We start from the raw sequence: 20,099 nt of genomic DNA, 5'->3' as shown, positions 1-20,099 counted from the left end.
CAGTCAAACGTATCGGCAAAAGTGTAATTATCCATGTAACAGGGTCGATGGCCAAGGTGGTAACAAAACCTCCCCAAGGAGGGACAGACGTAAAGCATTTACCATGATAAAGGATTTTTTAAAGGCAAGCCCAAGAACGAGTGAAAGTGATAGGCGTACGGTGGACGTGGTGGTTGAAAATCTGCATGTGAATAAGAGACAGGAAAAGCAACAAAATGTGCACGGTTTACAACACTGCGTGCGCGTAGATATTGTAATGGAGTCAATGGCGGGGAGGGGACAGCTCCTGTGTGCTGTGCATAAATAAACCTAGGCGGTGGGTGGGAAGGGGGGGGGAGAAAGCCCTCCTAGAAGCAACACTGCTGGGAGGAGAGGAGGGCAGGGCCAGGGTGTGTCGAGATCCAGATGGGCCAGTGCCGCTGCTGAAGCTCACTCAGGCACTGGGAGAGCAGGGGAGGCAGGCAGACCCAAGAGGCAGGTAAGTGTTCACAGCAGCCCCACCCGCATATCACAGCCATTACTAACGCTAGTAATGCTGACGGTATGTGTTGTTGACAGTGGACCGGCTCGGCGTGCACGCAAGCCTTGGTGTGTAACAGGAGCAGGTGGTCTATGCTTCACTTCAACTGTTCAATGCCTTGCCTCTGAATTAAAGTGTGTTGTCTTTTTGTTCTCAGGCTGCTTATTTTCTGAGCTAAACACATAGGCACATTCCATCTGCAAGAGGGCAATAATTTTAAAAGACAAATTAGGGTGACCAGATTTTGAGAACCAAAAATCATGACACACCAGAAATAAAAGCAGAACTAACGCCTTCAGTTTTACTTCTATATCTGGTCTGTCCTGTTTTTTTTCGTAGCCTTGAAAACGATAAAATAGTAATCAAACCAGCCGATAAGGGTGAGACTATATTGTTACTCAACACACAGGACTATTTGACAGAAGCATGTAGACAACTGACAGATGTGAACAATTATAGTTGGAAAAAAAATCAATCAGATGATCCTGACTGTGAACACAAAGCTTCAGAATTGGTATCAAGAGCTTCTTGTGAATGAGGATGAGTACATATTTTTAAAGACTGACAATCCTACAATATCAATGGGTATATTTCTTACCAGAGATACATAAATCAATAATCAATCCTCCTTGGAGGCCAACTGGAAAAATATCAGACTATCTGGACTACTATCTGGCACCAATTGTCAAGACACTAACGGGGTCATTATGACTTCGGCGAAGAGCAAAGGCCGTCCGCAGAAGTCCCGACGGGCAGGTTGCCACGAGTGAGGCTGCCTTCCCACGGGCCTCATTAATAGTTTCCGCCCGCTGGTCCAGTGGGAAACATCCTACAACATTGATGTCGGCTCATAATAGAGCCGGCAGCAATGCTGTTCACTGTCTGCAGAGCAAACAGTGAAAATCGCGCTGAGACAGGCCATGGGGGCCCCTGCACTGCCCATGCCAAGAGCATGGGCAATGCAGGGGTCCTCCTGGGGTACCCTGCACCCCATCTCCGCCAGCAGTTACATGGCAGTGCTACCGCCATGTAACCGCCGGTGGAGAAGGGATTCGTAATCCCCAGGGCAGTGTTGCCCTGGTGGATTAGGACCGCCGGCACCGCCAGACCGACGAAAAGTTGTGATCTGGCGGTACGACCGTGGTGCGACCGCCACAGTCGTAATGTGGCTGCCGGACCACCACATTGGTGGTGGTCCAACCGCAACCCTGGTGGTCTTCATAGTGAGGCGCAAAGTACTTACATTAAAGACTCAGGAGATTTTCTAAGAATTCTAAGAGATTTTCTAAGAATCCTTGCCAATACCAGTTGGAATAAATATTGGCAACGATCAATGCAGTGTCTTTATACACATCAATAACGCATGAGGTGGGATTAACAGCCTGTGAATATTTCTTGAAACAACGCAACATTGGAGAATTAGAACACACGAAAATGTTGTTGTCCATGATAGAGCTCTGCTTAAAAAACATCTTCAACCATGAGATTTATCACCAGTAATGCGGGACAGCCATGGGGATTTCTCCGTCACCGAATTATGCAAATTTGGTAATGGATTGGTGGGAGAAGAAAGTGGCATGGAGTCAGGACAATGACATTTACCTAAATAAGATCATTTTATGGGTAAGATATATAGACAATCTGTTTGTGATTTGGCACGGCATAAAAGAGAATTTTATGACATTTTTCCATTCTCAACTCCAATGAATTGGGATTGAAATTTACATCCAACACAATCCATGAATGGATACGCTTCCTTGATTTTACAGCTTATGTGCAAAATGGTCAGATAGAAACCACTCTATCGTTAAAAAACAGCAACAAATAGTGTCTTGCATGGCAAGAGCTATCATCCGAAAGCATTACTGACCAGTATAGTATGGGGAATTACTATACACATGCAGGAACTGTTCCAGTGATGAAGAAGCATGCCAAATATAATGAAACAATACAAAGATTCAAGGCTAGAGGTTCAAACAGAGCATCCTCAATAAGAGTATGGAAAGGATCACACAAAGACTCGCAATGATGTTCTAATTCCAAAAGTTGGGAAATGCAACAGATCAGATGAGAACTCTTTGAGAATGATTGTAACTTATAGTAAAGAGAGAGATGAAATATGGAAAATCTTGCGGAAACATTGGAATTTGATAGCCAAAGATCCTGACATTTATCCCAGGGTGGGTGAGAAAACATTATCAACATATCAAAAAGTGCCATTTTTAAGAGACAAAGTGGCTAGGAGCACACTTCTCTCTAAAACCAGCCAAGAATTGGTTAATGCAACAACAACAACGGGGCTTTTTCAAATGCAATAACTGCAAGGCATGTAAAATAGGCTCAACAACAAAAATGTTTGTTAATAAGGACAATGTGGCAACTCCGATTAAATACAGAATCACTGGTGAGATGAACTTTACAGTTTACATCATTGAATGCCACTATGGCTTGAAATATACTGGGAGTACAAAATGAATTCTCTGGAAAAGGATTTTCAGAACAGATCAGGGCAGTTAAACATGACGATTACAGTAATGCGGTGGCCAAGCGTTTACAAGTGCACCAGGCCAAAGATTGGAAAATGTTAATATATTATGGCATAAACCATGTACCAGAACATGAGGGAGTGGTGACAGAACGAAGAAACTGCATCAGCTTGAATCAAGATACATTATTCAATTATGAACTAAGACTCCTTTTGATTTAAACGGTGATGAAGAGCTTCATGTTCGTTTGTAAATGTTGTGCGATCATAGCTCAGTCCTGTCCTTGTTTTTTTTGAGAAGCACAATATCATAGGGAGATAGATACTATTCAATTCTTTTGCTATATTGACATCTAGGAGCTTTAGAAACCCTTCCAGCATTTGCAATGTCTTGAAGTGCGCTTAGCGGGTAACTTGATACCATAGTTGACTCCGTGGTAAGAGGTTTCCTAGCAATTACGCTCGAGCGAACAGTTCACGCCTGCATCAACGTATGATGGTTCTGTTACAAGTTAGGTGGTGTAGTGGATCCTATTTAGTTTTAATGGGTCTCAGGGATTAGCTTAGCCTTCTGGCTTGCAGGCCTGTGCCCCCCGTCACCTAATGACTTTTAACCTACTTACCTTGCTCTCTTTTAGCACATTTATTTAATTATTTCTTCCAAGATGGCTGCCATTTTTATAGTTAGGAAGGTGTTTTAGTTTCAGTTATCAGTGCCACTATCAGTAAAGGCGTCACTATTAGGGTTTACTTCACACCTACTTTACATCTTATGTTATTGCAAGGTGAAGGGGTCTTTGTATTAATGACTCGTTTTTACACTTCTCTTTCTTGCATTGTTCATTATCCTAATCATTGCAGCCCATGCAAATTATTGTAGATTGCAGTCTTGTTAATAAAACCTATTGAAAACTTCACTGGATCTCTTTCATAGCCTGTGTGTGACTGAGACATGTTGCTCATGTGAGAAAAGGGTAATCTCAGTTTAACCATGACCTCCCAGATGTTGCACTCTCAAGTTTGTGTGTAAAGGCTGCCACAAATTACCTTTTACTGTTTGGGTTTTTGGTGAGGTACTGCTTGTGAGCCGGGAGGGTTGGGACGACAGTTGCAACTAGTTGTAGGATTGCCCTAGTCACCTACAAACAAAAGTGCTGTCATCCCTTAACCAGCAGTCTTGCCTAGAGCAAGAGTCCAACTACGACAGAAGTAGACTGCCACTTTATTAAGTGGGTAAGATGTCAGTCTTATGTACCTGCCACTACTAGGCAACAGCAGTTATTTATGTTGAAAGAGGTTTCCAACAACAGTCATTGATATGGAAAGAGAATTTTTATTAATTAGGTTGGGGACAATAGCACACACAGCATTGAGGTTGATGGTTGTGCAATGTGTTAGCATACTACATTGTCACTGCGTTAAATGTACAAGATGTCAGACTTATGTACTTGTCACTAAGTACTTGCTACCCGGTAACAACATTTAATATTAGTATTTATTAGAACTATCATAGTTGTGTGCTGATTTGATCGATATCTGCATATCACATGAGCACCTTAGGAATATGTCAATAAGCCATAACTGTAACATCAGCAGGGCTGACAATTATTTGACAAAACTGTTATGTTTGTTTTTCTGTTAACATTGTTTTATTATGGAATGATTAAGTTTGCTACTACATGTTCCATGATGCCTCATAATAGGTAGTTTGGGCTGACAGTATAAAAGGCAAACAGTTGAAGGACTCGCCAACCGTGAAAAAGACTGTCTGGTGGAAATGCACTGGTGCAGTTTCTATCTTGATTTACAATAAAGGAATTAGAGGAGTTCACAGAGTACGGTGCAATTTTTCTGCTGGATTATCATTGTTTTGAGGAGAGCGGTCTACCTCCGTGCACTTGCACCAGTTGACAAGTGTCCGCCATTGAACGCATTCTGGATTATATATATATATATATATATATATATATATATATATATATATATATATATATATATATATATATATATATAAAATGTCACTTACCCAGTGTACATCTGTTCGTGGCATTAGTCGCTGCAGATTCACATGCTGTGCACATCCCGCCATCTGGTGTTGGGCTCGGAGTGTTATAAGTTGTTTTTCTTCGAAGAAGTCTTTTCGAGTCACGAGACCGAGGGACTCCTCCCATTTCGGCTCCATTGCGCATGGGCGTCGACTCCATCTTAGATTGTTTTCCCCTGCAGAGGGTGAGGTAGGAGTTGTGTATGCTAGTAATAGTGCCCATGCAATGGAGTAATGTACATAATGTAGTTTAAAGTAATATATTTACAAATATACAGATGTTCAAGATCAACTTCTAAACGGCTACAGTGTCCCGGGGAGGCGGGTGGGCGCATGTGAATCTGCAGCGACTAATGCCACGAACAGATGTACACTGGGTAAGTGACATTTTCCATTCAATGGCATGTGTAGCTGCAGATACACATGCTGTGCATAGACTAGTAAGCAGTTATCTCCCCAAAAGCGGTGGTTCAGCCTGTAGGAGTTGAAGTTGTTTGAAACAATGTTCGTAGTACTGCTTGGCCTACTGTGGCTTGTTGTGCTGTTAGCACATCTACACAGTAGTGTTTGGTAAATGTATGAGGCGTAGACCATGTAGTTGCCTTACATATTTCGGTCATTGGAATATTTCCTAGAAAGGCCATGGTAGCACCTTTCTTTCTAGTTGAGTGTGCCTTTGGTGTAATAGGCAGATCTCTTTTTGCTTTAAGATAACAGGTTTGAATGCAATTAACTATCCATCTAGCAATGCCTTGTTTAGAAATTGGATTTCCTGTATTAGGTTTTTGGAAAGCAATAAATAATTGTTTTGTTTTTCGAATTAGTTTTGTTCTGTCAATGTAGTACATTAACGCTCTTTTGATGTCTAATGTATGTAGTGCTTTTTCAGCTACAGAGTCTGGCTGTGGGAAGAACACTGGTAATTCTACTGTTTGATTTAAGTGGAACAGTGATATGACTTTTAGTAAAAATTTAGGATTTGTCTGTAGAACTACTTTATGCTTGTGTATTTGAATAAATGGTTCTTGTATGGTAAATGCTTGAATCTCACTTACTCTTCTTAAAGATGTGATGGCAATTAAAAATGCAACTTTCCATGTTAAGTATTGCATTTCACAAGAGTGCATGGGCTCAAAAGGTGGACCCATGAGTCGTGTTAAGACAATGTTGAGGTTCCATGAAGGAACTGGTGGTGTTCTTGGTGGTATAATTCTCTTTAGACCTTCCATAAATGCTTTTATGACTGGTATCCTAAATAGAGAAGTTGAGTGCGTAATTTGTAGGTAAGCTGAAATTGCTGTAAGATTTATCTTAATGGAAGAAAAAGCTAGCTTTGACTTTTGCAAATGTAGTAAGTATCCTACGATGTCTTTGGCAGATGCGTGTAAGGGTTGAATTTGATTATTATGGCAGTAATAAACAAATCTTTTCCACTTATTTGCATAGCAATGTCTAGTGGTAGGTTTCCTAGCTTGTTTTATGACCTCCATACATTCATGTGTAAGGTCTAAGTGTCCGAACTCTAGGACTTCAGGAGCCAGATTGCTAGATTCAGCGATGCTGGATTTGGGTGTCTGATCTGTTTGTGTTGCGTTAACAGATCTGGTATGTTTGGTAGTTTGACATGGGGCACTACTGAAAGGTCTAGTAGTGTTGTGTACCAAGGTTGTCTTGCCCATGTTGGTGCTATTAGTATGAGTTTGAGTTTGTTTTGACTGAACTTGTTTACTAGATATGGAAGGAGTGGGAGAGGGGGAAAAGCGTAAGCAAATATCCCTGACCAACTCATCCATAACGCATTGCCCTGAGACTGATCTTGTGGGTACCTGGATGCGAAGTTTTGGCATTTTGCGTTTTCCTTTGTTGCAAATAGATCTATTTGTGGTGTTCCCCAACTCTGGAAGTAAGTATTCAGTATTTGGGGGTGAATCTCCCATTCGTGGATCTGTTGGTGATCCCGAGAGAGATTGTCTGCTAACTCATTCTGAATTCCTGGAATAAATTGTGCTATTAGGCGAATGTGGTTGTGAATCGCCCAATGCCATATTCTTTGTGCCAGGAGACACAACTGTGTTGAGTGTGTCCCTCCCTGTTTGTTTAGGTAATACATCGCTGTCATGTTGTCTGTTTTGACAAGAATGTGTTTGTGGCTTATTATGGGTTGAAATGCTTTCAGCGCTAGAAATACTGCCAATAGTTCTAAGTGATTTATGTGAAACTGTTTTTGGTGAGTGTCCCATTGTCCTTGGATGCTGTATTGATTGAGGTGTGCTCCCCACCTTATCATGGAGGCATCTGTCGTTATTACATATTGTGGCACTGGGTCTTGGAAAGGCCGCCCTCTGTTTAAATTTATACTGTTCCACCATTGAAGCGAGGTGTATGTTTGGCGGTCTACCAACACCAGATCTAGAAGTTGACCCTGTGCTTGTGACCACTGTGATGCTAGGCACTGTTGTAAGGGCCGCATGTACAACCTTGCGTTTGGGACAATGGCTATGCATGAGGACATCATGCCTAGGAGTTTCATCACCATTTTGACTTGTATTTTTTGTTTTGGATACATGGCCTTTATTACATTGTGAAATGCCTGAACCCTTTGTGGACTTGGAGTGGCAATCCCTTTTGCTGTGTTAATTGTCGCCCCCTAAGTATTGCGATGTTTGACACGGTATAAGGTGTGACTTTGTGTAGTTGATTGAGAAACCTAGTTTGTGGAGGGTTTCTATGACATACTTTGTGTGATGTGAACATTTTTCTAGCGTGTTGGTTTTGATTAACCAATTGTCTAGGTACGGGAACACATGTATTTGCTGCCTTCTGATATGTGCAGCTACGACTGACAGGCACTTTGTAAAAACTCTTGGCGCAGTTGTTATTCCGAATGGCAACACCTTGAATTGGTAATGTATCCCCTGGAATACAGACCTTAAGTACTTTCTGTGTGAAGGATGTATCGGTATATGGAAATATGCATCCTTTAGGTCTAGTGTTGTCATGTAGTCTTGTTGTTTGAGTAGTGGAATTACGTCTTGTAATGTCACCATGTGAAAGTGATCTGATTTGATGTAGGTATTTAATGTTCGGAGATCTACTATAGGTCTCAGAGTTTTGTCTTTTTTGGGTATGAGAAAGTACAGAGAGTAAACTCCTGTTCCTTTCTGGTGTTTTGGTACTAATTCTATTGCTTCTTTTAGTAGCAATGCCTGAACCTCTAGTCCTAGAAGATCTATATGTTGTTTTGACATATTGTGTGTTTTCGGTGGGACGTTTGGAGGGAATTTGAGAAATTCTATGCAATAACCATGCTGGATAATTGCTAGGACCCAAGTGTCTGTTGTTATTTCCTCCCAATGTTTGTAAAATGTGGTTAGTCTCCCCCCCACAGATGTTATGTGTTGGGGATGTGTGACTTGGAAGTCACTGTTTGTTTTGAGGAGTTTTGCGACTTTGGAACTTTCCTCTATTCTTTTGGAATTGTCCCCCTCTATATTGTCCCCGAAAACTTCCCCACTGATACTGGCTCTGGTAAGTGGGTCTTGTCTGTGAGGTTGTGGGTTCTGTGCTTTGTCCTCGAAACCCCCCTCTAAACTGTGTTTTTCGAAATGTGCCTCTGCCCTGTGGGGAGTAGAGTGCACCCATGGCTTTCGCCGTGTCAGTGTCTTTTTTAAGTTTTTCGATCGCAGTGTCCACCTCCGGCCCAAACAACTGCTGTCCGTTGAATGGCATATTCAGCACAGCTTGCTGTATTTCTGGTTTAAATCCTGATGTACGCAGCCATGCATGTCTCCTTATTGTTACTGCTGTGTTGACAGTTCTAGCGGCTGTGTCTGCAGCATCCATTGCTGACCGTATCTGATTGTTGGAGATACTCTGTCCTTCTTCTACTACTTGCTGCGCTCTCTTTTGGAACTCCTTGGGTAAATGTTCTATAAAGTGCTGCATTTCGTCCCAATGGGCCCTATCGTATCTGGCCAACAAAGCCTGTGAATTGGCAATACGCCACTGGTTTGCTGCCTGTGCCGCCACCCTTTTGCCTGCTGCGTCGAATTTTCTACTTTCTTTATCTGGAGGTGGTGCATCTCCTGAAGTATGTGAGTTCGCTCTTTTACGCGCAGCCCCTACTACAACTGAGTCCGGTGTTAGCTGTTGTGTGATGTACACGGGGTCTGTTGGTGGCGGTTTATATTTTTTCTCCACTCTTGGAGTAATGGCCCTTCCTTTTTTCAGGCTCTTCAAACACTTGTTTGGAGTGTTTTAGCATTCCGGGTAACATAGGAAGACTTTGATACTGGCTGTGTGTGGACGACAGTGTGTTAAAAAGAAAGTCGTCTTCAATGGGCTCAGCATGCAGGCTGACATTATGAAATGCCACTGCTCTCGACACCACCTGTGCGTAGGCTGTACTATCCTCTGGTGGCGACGGTCTAGCTGGATAACATTCAGGACTATTATCTGACACTGGTGTGTCGTAAAGGTCCTATGCGTCAGGGTCATCTTGACTCATTCCTGTATGAGTTGGGGATTGCATCATTGGTGGAGTGGCTACCGGTGATGGTTGCGGAGAGCATTGTGGAGATGGTGGCGGGGTTACTTGTTTAGCCACCTTTGCCTGTGGCTGCTTGTCTTTTTCCTGAAAGGCAAGTTTGCGTTTCATTTTAATCGGAGGGAGAGTACTGATCTTCCCTGTTTCTTTTTGGATATGGAGCCTTCTTTGTGTATAGTCTGGCTCTATTGTTTCCAATTCCTGTCCAAATCTATGTGTCTTCATTTGTGTGGACAGTCCTTCTTCCTCAGTGTAGGAACTCGTTTTCGGTTCTGAGGCCGGATGTTTCGGTATCAAAACCTTATCGGCTGCTTTTTTCGGTTCCGACTAAACCTTCTTTACTTTCGGCGTCATGGTCTCTCGGTGCCGACCCATTTCAGTGCTGCTATCTCGGTGGCGAACCTGCTTGGTGCCACTATCTCGAGCCCGAGATTGCTGTGTGGCGGTATCTCGACCGGAGTCGGATGACTTCGCCCCCAGCGTGCCCTTTTTTGGTGCCGATGATCGGTCACCTATTTTTCGGGTTAAGCCATGGCCTGTTGGCGGTGGCGTCCCCTGGGCTTTAGTGTTTTTTTTGTGAGTTTTGTGTTTCGACGTCTTACTCACGGTTTTCGGCGTTTCTTCGGGATCGATCTCATCCGAGTCCGATTCATGGATGGAGAATGTTTCTTCCTCCTCTTCGAAACGCTCTTGTCCTGTCGGCGGCGACGCCATTTGCAGTCTCCTTGCTCTTCGGTTTCTTAGTGTCTTCCTGGACCGAAATGCTCGACAGGCTTCACAAGTATCTTCCTTGTGTTCCGGCAACAAACACAAGTTACAGATCAGATGCTGATCTGTATATGGATACTTGTTATGGCATTTTGGACAGAAGCGGAATGGGGTCCGTTCCATCAGCCTTGAAGAGACACGTGGCCGGGCCGACCAGGCCCCAACGGGGGATCGAAAAAAAACCAAAGGGCCACCGGAGCTCTTCAAAAGTCGGTGTCGATCTGTTGTAACTAACCCGATACGGAACGCAAACAATACCGATGATTTTTCCGAGATTCCAACTAACTTTCCGACCCGAAACACAGAGCGAAAAGGAACACGTCCGAACCCGATGGCGGAAAAAAAACAATCTAAGATGGAGTCGACGCCCATGCGCAATGGAGCCGAAATAGGAGGAGTCCCTCTGTCTCGTGACTCGAAAAGACTTCTTCGAAGAAAAACAACTTGTAACACTCCGAGACCAACACCAGATGGCGGGATGTGCACAGCATGTGGATCTGCAGCTACACATGCCATCGAACATATATATACATATTCACATCTGTGCGGGACTATTCAGCGCTCATAACGAATAATGAAGAACCCCTAGAGCTAGGTCCACATGAGGAAATATTTACTTTTAAATTCTCTGGTGGGCCAGACATGCCCTTCACCACTGGCCCTTTGAGTTCTACTTTCTTTTAGACAGTTACTTGGCACCTACAATATTCAATGGCACAGGCTCCACGTGCCACCTGTGCAGCACCTCTTTCTGATATGGCCTCACGACAGCAGGCAATAGGATTTCTTTGTCAGCATTTAAGATGTTCATTTTCTCCCAGGGTCCTTAAACAAAATTTTAAAAAGTCCAGAAGACAGCAGCTATGTTTTTCAATGGAACTAACAATGTAGGTGCTTTGCCATACATCTGCTCAAATGTCAACAAGTACTACAAAACGAAAGCTCATAGCCCAAAAATCCATACAGTAGGTTTGTGGCAACACTCCAAACTAGCAGGCATGGAATCATTGATCTGCATTTCTTCGCTTTTGAAGTAAAAGAAGATTCACTTACTTTTTTGGGGGTGTGAGGAATGAGAGGCTCGGATTGATTGTGAAAATTGAATTCTTTTGGTGGCTGTGCAGCAATGTCCGAAACACGGTCACTGTCATCGTCAATGAATTGGATTCCCTTATCAAGGCAGCGCCGTTTCCTTCCCTGGGGGAGACAACACGACCAGTACATTGAGAACAGACTCGTTTTAGATGAAAAAAAGAGCAGCAAAGCCACCAGTAAGTTAAGTGAGGTTAAAACAGATTGTAGTACGTGCCAGTCCAATTGATCACTCTGGGCCTTTCCAGAACCAGTACGTGGCAAGGTGTATTGGATCGTGTGTAGGCACCCACTGAGTGACTGTCCAGAGATGATCAATGTTACAGTGCCATGTGCAGGCACCGTTCACGTACCTCTGTTGCTGGCATTCACAACGACGGTATTTGCCATTGTAACCTGAAGTGCAATAGCAACACCTTCTACTGATCACTATCATCAATGGCTAAGCTGCGGTGGCCCTTCATTACCAATGCCCAGACGTGGTAACTCCCAACATGCACACTAGTGCTCAGATACCCAGTATCCATGCTGGAACGTTAGCAGTTTCCATTACCAATGCCAATGCCAGCACTACAGTGATTTCCCGTCTCACTGACCACTACTAAAAATGTCAGTTCCCGACAGTGCTCTCCACTAATATTGCCATGGTATCCATTTTCCATAACAAACCCTATAGCATAAGCCTGAACTAACCACAGTACGAGCATTCAAAACACGTTACAATGAGTGTACTTGGAGTAGGGGAGTCCCAAATATTGTGAATTTGTTTTGTATAAATGATGCACTGATTTTAGTCATACAATGTGAATAGCCAAACATAAGAAATCGGCCAAATTCATTAGGGCAGTGTTTCAATATTTTCTACACGAAGAAACCACAAATGTATTTTTTTATTCTAATGAGGAACTCTACCTATGAAAAAGTGTGCAGGACATAAAAAGTCGATAGCCTATGGAGGAATTCAATTACTGCTAAATTATTGTCAAGAAAATATATTTATTAAGAGCTGATATATACATATATTCATTAAAAAATAATAAAGTTAACCGAACACAAAACTGAAAAAGCTCCTACATTCAGCAGTTATGGTATGCAACAAATAATGCACACTATAACTCACATCTCCAGTCATCTTTCCTCTTTAGTTGCTTTCTTTTTTTATTCATCACATTACTTTGGCAACGTGGTATACTAAGCATGGTAGGGGCATTAGTTATGGTTTGCACTGTGCGTTGCATACCATAACAGGTGATGTTCATGGTTTTTTCCCCGTTTTTTTGCTTGCTGAATCATAACTAACATTTAACTGTGGTGTCAGTGAATTCCTCATGCTTTTTATGATATTCTGCATTCACCTGTCATGTACCCATTGTGAGTGGTAAACGTCTCTTGGCTAGGCCTGCACCAACGTCTGGCAAGCAGACAACCCTACTCTGCAACAAAGCTTTTGGCTGTGCACGGCAGGGGATGGGTGCAGATTCTATCTTGTTGAGCTTGCCCTTTAACTTTGTCTCCTACCCAATGTGCATGCAACCTGATATTCTTGCACTGGGCTTAAGTTTTTAACTCCCGGTGAAATTCTATGCACATTCAGCAAAAGTGATTTGTGAATAAAACATTTATTGCTTCTTTTTATCTATGCCACCATACCTCTGACAGATCTGATTACAACTTGACATACCAACAGAAAGTTAACTCTGCTAATGTACACTAATAGCTCCACAGTAAACTCCAGGGTAGAAATAAGATTTATAGCACAGAAAGATGCTCCAGCCACCATTCAATGAAAGCCGCCAACCGTAACTGTTACATACGGAGCCCCATGAGAAATTTGCCCCAAACCATTCCATGGCGAAGCAAAGTAGATTCTGAATAAAAAGACTAGATAGATAACCCAGAAAACCCCAAATAACACACTAACCCTGATAAATATCTGCAAAATGATGTGCAGGTTCATCAAACCGTACCAAATTTATTAACAAATCAATGCCCCCCTTAAAGGTGCCCTCCTTTGATAAGCCTGCATGAAATTATGAATCCCAAAAGTGAACTAAACATGCTCTCTACCAAATTTTGTGCAGCTTCATCAAACAGTGCCAAAGTTATTTCCAAATCAAATTGTTTGGGGGTGAAAAAACAATCAGGGCTAACCACGCTCTGGATTCAATATCTTCTATCACCCCCAAGGACGATAATTTATTAACTTCCTCCTGCAAGGGTTTCAACATCAAATTGGGTATGCTCCTCATTTTGTCTGCCACAGGTTTTGCGTGTCTCTTCAAAATAATATTGTGTTGGAAGCCTTTCAAAAATCCGAATTCATCTCTGAATACATCTTGAAACTCATGATTCAAACCAGAGCACTCAGCATCAGTGGCAACTAACAAAACGTATTCCTTAGAGTAGGGATTAAGAATAATTCCTAGATCTCTTTAGTGTCGCAACCCCAAAAGATTGTCTCCCCATCTGGCCACATAAACTGTATCAGTTGTCTCCCTTCCCTTGAAATTAACTCTCATGAATGCATATCCAATTAAGTCAACGCTTACTCATCAGTAACCTTCTGGTTTAATGTCTGAAGGTAATAGCTTTGTGTCATTTTTGCCATACACTCTCTACCAATTTTTATTTACAATAAGCGTGAATGGCGATCCTGAATCTGAAAGCACCACAAGATGCTTCCCACCAAAGGTCATGTCACACTCTGGCATCTTGATCTGTCCACCATCAATATCTCACTCAATATTATTTACAGCACTGGTAGGCAGGGTAGTTTGTAATATGACTTTTTGAGCACTATCCTGCGTTTCACTTATTTCCTGTACTTTATTATTTTTACATACCTGCCGTGATGTCCTTTTTTGCAACAATTCTGATAAATTGCATTGCATGCCAAACAATTATAACTGTTAGACAAGTGGTTGGAGCTTCCACACTTAAAACATTTAAATTCAGAATAGCTTACCCGGGAATGTTCCTTTTGTCCAGGCAGGTTTGAGTGTTTTTTTTAATTTTTATTTTACTATCATCACGGACGTCCTTTCCTGTCCTAGTACCAGTTATCCTTTTCACCCTAGTTGGAAGTGCATTTCTCATTTCTTTTACCCAGCCCGAGGTATGCTCCATTCATTCCACAATGTCTATCACCTCCTTCAACGTAGGATTGTTAGCTAAAAGGTTTTCTTGCACTCTAGTGTCATTGGTGCAACACACTAGCTGGTCTCTAATAGGTGAATCAGACAAATCACCAGTCTTGCATGTGCACACTAAACTCTTCAAAGAGGCTACGTAATTACCTACAGCTACATACTTTCCGTTTTCACCTGTATTCTGGAGAAAAAAAACTTGTGCCTTTCAATGACAATATCCAAACACATTTCAAGCATTATAAGTGACATTTCAAAAACATCTTTAGGCTGCTCCTCCTCATGTCCTGTCATAATTTAATCGAGACTTTCATAAATGTTTCGATCCTCAACTCCAAGATAGTGCAATAAAATTCTTTGCTTTCTGGCTAGAGAACTTTTCCCCAAAATAGCAATTAAGTAGGAATCAAAAAGTTTCTTCCACCTCTTCTAGAGCTAAAGAGGTTCTCCACTCTCAGTTAAAAACTGTGGAGGTTGTGACATACTAGGAGTTGACATGGTAGGTTGCAAACCAAATAAACATAAAAGACCAAAATAATAGTTTAACACAAGTTAAAATAACTCCATAAAAACAGGCTGAAATCACAACTTCTAAAGTAATAGACTAAAATAACAAGTTAAAATAACAACTCTGGAATTGGCTGAGTCTAATGCGCTGGAAATCCACTTTCAATTAAGTGATAAGAATTGGCCCTTCCTGTCGAAGAGCAATATAGACTTTAGAATCCTCTGTGGATGGCTTCTGTAAAAATCCTTCACAATAAGCACTATTAACACAGTTAACAGTCTAGATATAATGGAAGCAAGATATTCTTTCACTCTGATTGGCTGCTAGAATTGCTAGTCTGGTCTTGCCCTTCTTTATTCTTAACATCGATATTGGCTGTGAGCGAGAATGAGCCGCATTGCTACCTCGACTCACATTCAGACAGGCCACACATCCGTAAAGCTGCCAGGCTGAAAGCTCACGCTTCAAAGAAGACGGAGTGTTAGCTGAAAGGAGTGTGCTCTTGCGCACTTCGGGTCCGGCTTGTTGACAGCGTCGTCAGACACACGCGACACCAATGTAATCACATGGGACACACTAACAATTCGGCCTGTATATGGAGGTGGAGGTCAGGTGCGCTGGTGACAGTTATAATGATAACGAAAAGGCAGCGAAAAATCCTATTACAGTTTCTCAAAATTTTAAACAGGTTATCACAATTTTTAAAAGCTGCGCTGTTCACAATTTAGTCACAGTATGGCAAAGTAATTTAACGAAGCACCGCATAAAAGGTTCGGTCAATACTCAAAAGTGGATATCGTCGTTGAGGAGTGTTGGTGGATGTCCTGCCCCTCTCAGGTCCTCGTCCCCAGTGTTAAGAAGCACTCAAGACACCATAATAAGCTTCAGCTTTTTAATTTTCACCAACAGTAGTGCGGAAATGCAGAGCCAACACCGCTCTCTCCTCACCCACCGTTCTGTCTTTCCCCCACGTCCCAATGTTCCCATAGTAAAACCAGATAAACATATCAGATGAAACATCTGAGTGTCACCATTTCACGGAACTTGACGGAACTAGAAACACAACTTAAATAGGAACAAAGTATTGGATTACTACATTGGGCCCTGAAGAAAGCCTCTCTTTAGGATGAAACGCGTTGGCTGTTTCTGCTGTAAATGTGTGCTGTTTTAAACAAATAAAATAAAGAGAAGATAGAAATAAATCCACATGAAAGAATGTGACTTTTATACTGTCATTTGTGGTGCACCGTTCCTATTTAAGCTGTGGCGCTTTAATAATGACCACGTCATACAAAAATACATTGGTGGCCACCCTACGTAAGATTACCAACAATGATCACTTCAGAGCAGCGTTGCTGGCAGTAATGTAATAAAGGTGCCTCTATGTGGGTAGTTATAATATTAGTAATACGTCTCTTCAAAGTTGTATGATTTAGCACTCAAATATTAGCTGAAATATGTTTTGGAAATTATGAGATATGTAATGCACATATTTTCGTCTCAAATACGCACTTTTGATTGTTGTTATGTTTATACTGTATTAACTCAACCAAGCAAATTCTTGTAATTACGTTGGTAGGTTTGTACACAGGAGAGCTACCTATATGTAAGCTGGAGAGCTACCAGTACTCACAAGCTGAATGTTGGAGAATCTGGGCTGCACTATGCAATGTCCCTAACTTCACATATTACAGGTGACACTACATTACAGGTGGCCTCACATCTGAAAACAGCCACAGCCAGCAAGGTGATGCCATAACCCTAATTAGGTAGAGAGGGAAGATACCTTGTAACCTCATTGTGAGTATTAGTCATAAGCATTAAATGAAATGGTAAAGCTGCAGTTACATTCTAAGAAACATGATATTCTCGTGCAAAACACATAGAGGAAACAGACTTTGTAGTTATACTCAAAAGGAACTGATTACAGAAATGATACTGCAAATATAGCCCGCTACAGCTACTCAAAGTACCCCTGTCTCCAGCATAGACAGAGCTCATGGCGTTGTCCCAAATACCCGGTGGGCACAGCTAGAGAAAAAAAAACTCTCTCTTCTAACCAGAGGCAGTTACCACCGCATTTGCCAAAATAACATAATATTGTAACACACTAACACAAAAATGCTAAACACAGAACATCAATACAGCAACAACACAGTAATATCACCAGAACACCATCAAACTTCATCTATCATGCATTACCTTCTATGACCACTGCCCTTTCATTTCCATGCTGTGTATTTCCCATACTAAGCTCCACTACATTCTATGGGGTGCAGGCACTTAGGGGGTCATTATGATAATGGCGGGATACCCTGCCGACAACCGCACTGATGGTCGACGGAAGGCTGCCAGTGCGGCAAAGCCCCCGCTGGCCCTATAATGATTTTACCACTGGGCCAGCAGCAAACAGGGCCTTTACATTGACGCCAGCTCCAAATGGAGCCTGTGGCAGTGCAGCAGGTGCAGCAGCACCCGTCACGCATTTCCGGGCAGTGAAATGCACGACAGGGCTGTGCATGGGGGCCCCTGCACTGCCCTTGCCAAGTGCATGGGCAGTAGAGGGGCCCCCAGGCCCCCCACCCCCGAGTCTCCCATTCCGCCAAACTTTCAGTGGTAGTAAGCTGCCTGGAAAAGGCTGGCGGAATGGGACTCATAATCCGCAGAGCAGCGCTGCCCTGTCAGATCTGAAACGCCGCCAACGCTAGGCTACCTGGTGGCGGCAGCCTGGCTGTGGCAGCATTTCCGCCACGGTCATAACAGGGCAGGCGGACCGCCACTACTGCGGCGGACCACCCGTCACCGTGAATCTGGCGGTCCGCCAGATAAATAATGAGGGCCTAAGTCTTGAAAAAATTTACATTTTGAGGTTTCATAAATTAAATAGGCACCTCACATGACGTGAGTATTGTATAACTCTTGACTTTGTGGAGGTCACAGTGTTGTTTGAATACAGTGCCCCCGGAGGAACTCTGACATTCACTATGCACTAGAATCAAGTACTTTTTAATATATAACATATTTCGTGTGACCTTAATGATGAGATTAAAACACGGGGAAGAATAATCCCTGGTAGCTCCTTTTGAAATTATTCTGAATTTTTACTTGATCTTACTGAAGCTAAAAGGTGTGTGCTCCCCAATGAAAATCTGCAAAGTCACAACTTCTGCTTCCACTGTTTATGAGATTGATTCAGCCTGTGACTTCAGTGAGTGAAGTACAGCTTTTTCCAAACATATACATACTTATTTACATTGTAACAATAAGGCATTTGTACAGGGAGCCATTAACAGCACCATATTAATAACAAATGTCCCCATCCCAGGGTAAAGTGACACCAAGTTGAACTTGGCATCAGTGACTAGTACTTTCCAACTCAGTGGATGACAGTGCAACAATCAAAAGGGAGAACGATATTGGTGCCAACCATTCACTTGTAATGCAAAAAATGACACTTTCACCGGGCTCCTGAACAATGTGTCCAACACATAAAGAGGCCTTTCAGAGCCTTTCCGCTCTCTGATCCCGCAGACCATTGGTCATGGCAGCAAGGACAGAGGCAGCAGCACCTGGACGGCTATCAAAGCAGTGCAAGAAAGAGGTTCGGCTCCAGTCAGTCACAGAATGTAAATAACACTAATCTAAAGGCAGAAGTACCACTTGAAACCTGTATCTATCTCACCAAATACATGGCTAATAATTGTAATACATTATGAAGTGTATGTTTCAGTTTTAAAAAGCATCAAAAATCCCATTCTGAGGGACACAAAAGAAAACCCCAACCAAAAATGTAATGACAATACAACCAATGTTATCCTACACAGAACAATCCCACGCCCTCGGCAGAATTAGTAATCTCTTGGAATTACACTTGTCTTTATTTAGTAAAGCCATTCAAAGGGGCAGACATGCCAGTGAGTGTGCTACAATGTACCAAACTGACTACAATACTTCTGCCCTAAGTTTTCAGTAACCCTGGCTGCACAGCTCGATAGGTTTCAGATCTTGTGATAGAAAATCCATTACAATAGTTAAAAATGCCAAAAACGGTGATACTAACCCCCACATTCTCTGGGACTCCTTTAAGGCGGTTATAAGAGGTAAATGCATTGCACTCGCAGCTGCCATGCACAGGTTAAAGATTAAAGACCAACTCCTTTTGGAAAGCGAACTTAGGGCGGCTGAACAAGAACATAAATCATCCCCGTCCTGGCAAGCTCAAAGGAAGGTGGCGACCCTCAAGGGTAAACTACAGGCTATCTACACCAATAGGGCAGAGATTACATTGTTGAGATTGCGATAACCCCACTACGACAAGGGCAATAAAATAAGCACCCCCTTAGCTAGACAGCTGCGAGTCCAACAAGCCCGCGACTACATTGAGCAGGTCAAAGACGAGCACGGGGAAGACTTCACTGAAGAGGGAAAGGCGAAGGCATTTAGACGATTCTATGAGCGTCTTTATCAATCGGACCACCCACCCGCCCACGCCCAAGAGACCTATTTGGGCTCAGTCCACCTACCGCAGGTCTCCTGGGAGACGAATGACATGCTAGAGGCACCCTTTACAGCGGAGGAAGTACAGGCGGCCATCAACGCCCTTCCCCTGCATAAGGCTCCGGGTCCTGATGGTTTTACAGCCCTTTTTTATAAGACTTTCGGGGCAGAACTAGCGGGCCAACTCGCGACTCTATTCAATTATATACGGGAGAGGGGTGCGGTGTCCACGTCCATGGGAGAGGCCCTGATAACTCTCATACCCAAGGCCCGAAAGGATCCTCAACTCTGTGCATCATTCAGGCCCATTGCTCTACTGAACCTAGATGCCAAATTATACTCTAAGATTCTGGCACAGAGGCTGGAGGATGTGATGCCGGAGCTGATACATCCAGACCAGTCTGGCTTTATTAAAGGTTGCCAGACTCATGACAACTTAAGGGGTGTCATACACTTAATGGAAAAGGTACAGAAGAAAAAGGTCCCGGCACTC

General features: G+C 42.8%; 1 protein-coding gene across 5 annotated transcripts in view; it reads right to left on the bottom strand.

Moving 5' to 3' along the window:
- The window catches only part of BRIP1 (BRCA1 interacting DNA helicase 1), a 967,251-nt gene that overhangs the window by 735,047 nt on the left and 212,105 nt on the right, over positions 1-20,099 (bottom strand). For all 5 annotated transcript variants that reach the window (XR_011201660.1, XM_069226443.1, XM_069226446.1 and 2 more), the window contains one exon: positions 11,417-11,560. Coding sequence is in view for 4 of the 5 variants with exons in the window: in XM_069226443.1 (XP_069082544.1) it covers positions 11,417-11,560 (144 nt within the window). In the remaining variant the exon portion in view is untranslated. The remainder of the gene's footprint in view (positions 1-11,416; positions 11,561-20,099) is intronic.

This window comes from Pleurodeles waltl, chromosome 3_1 (assembly GCF_031143425.1).
Source record: "Pleurodeles waltl isolate 20211129_DDA chromosome 3_1, aPleWal1.hap1.20221129, whole genome shotgun sequence".
In the NCBI taxonomy this organism is placed as follows: Eukaryota; Metazoa; Chordata; class Amphibia; order Caudata; family Salamandridae; genus Pleurodeles; species Pleurodeles waltl.
Note: the sequence above shows the minus strand (reverse complement) of the source record. Positions and strands in the feature narration are given on the sequence as shown.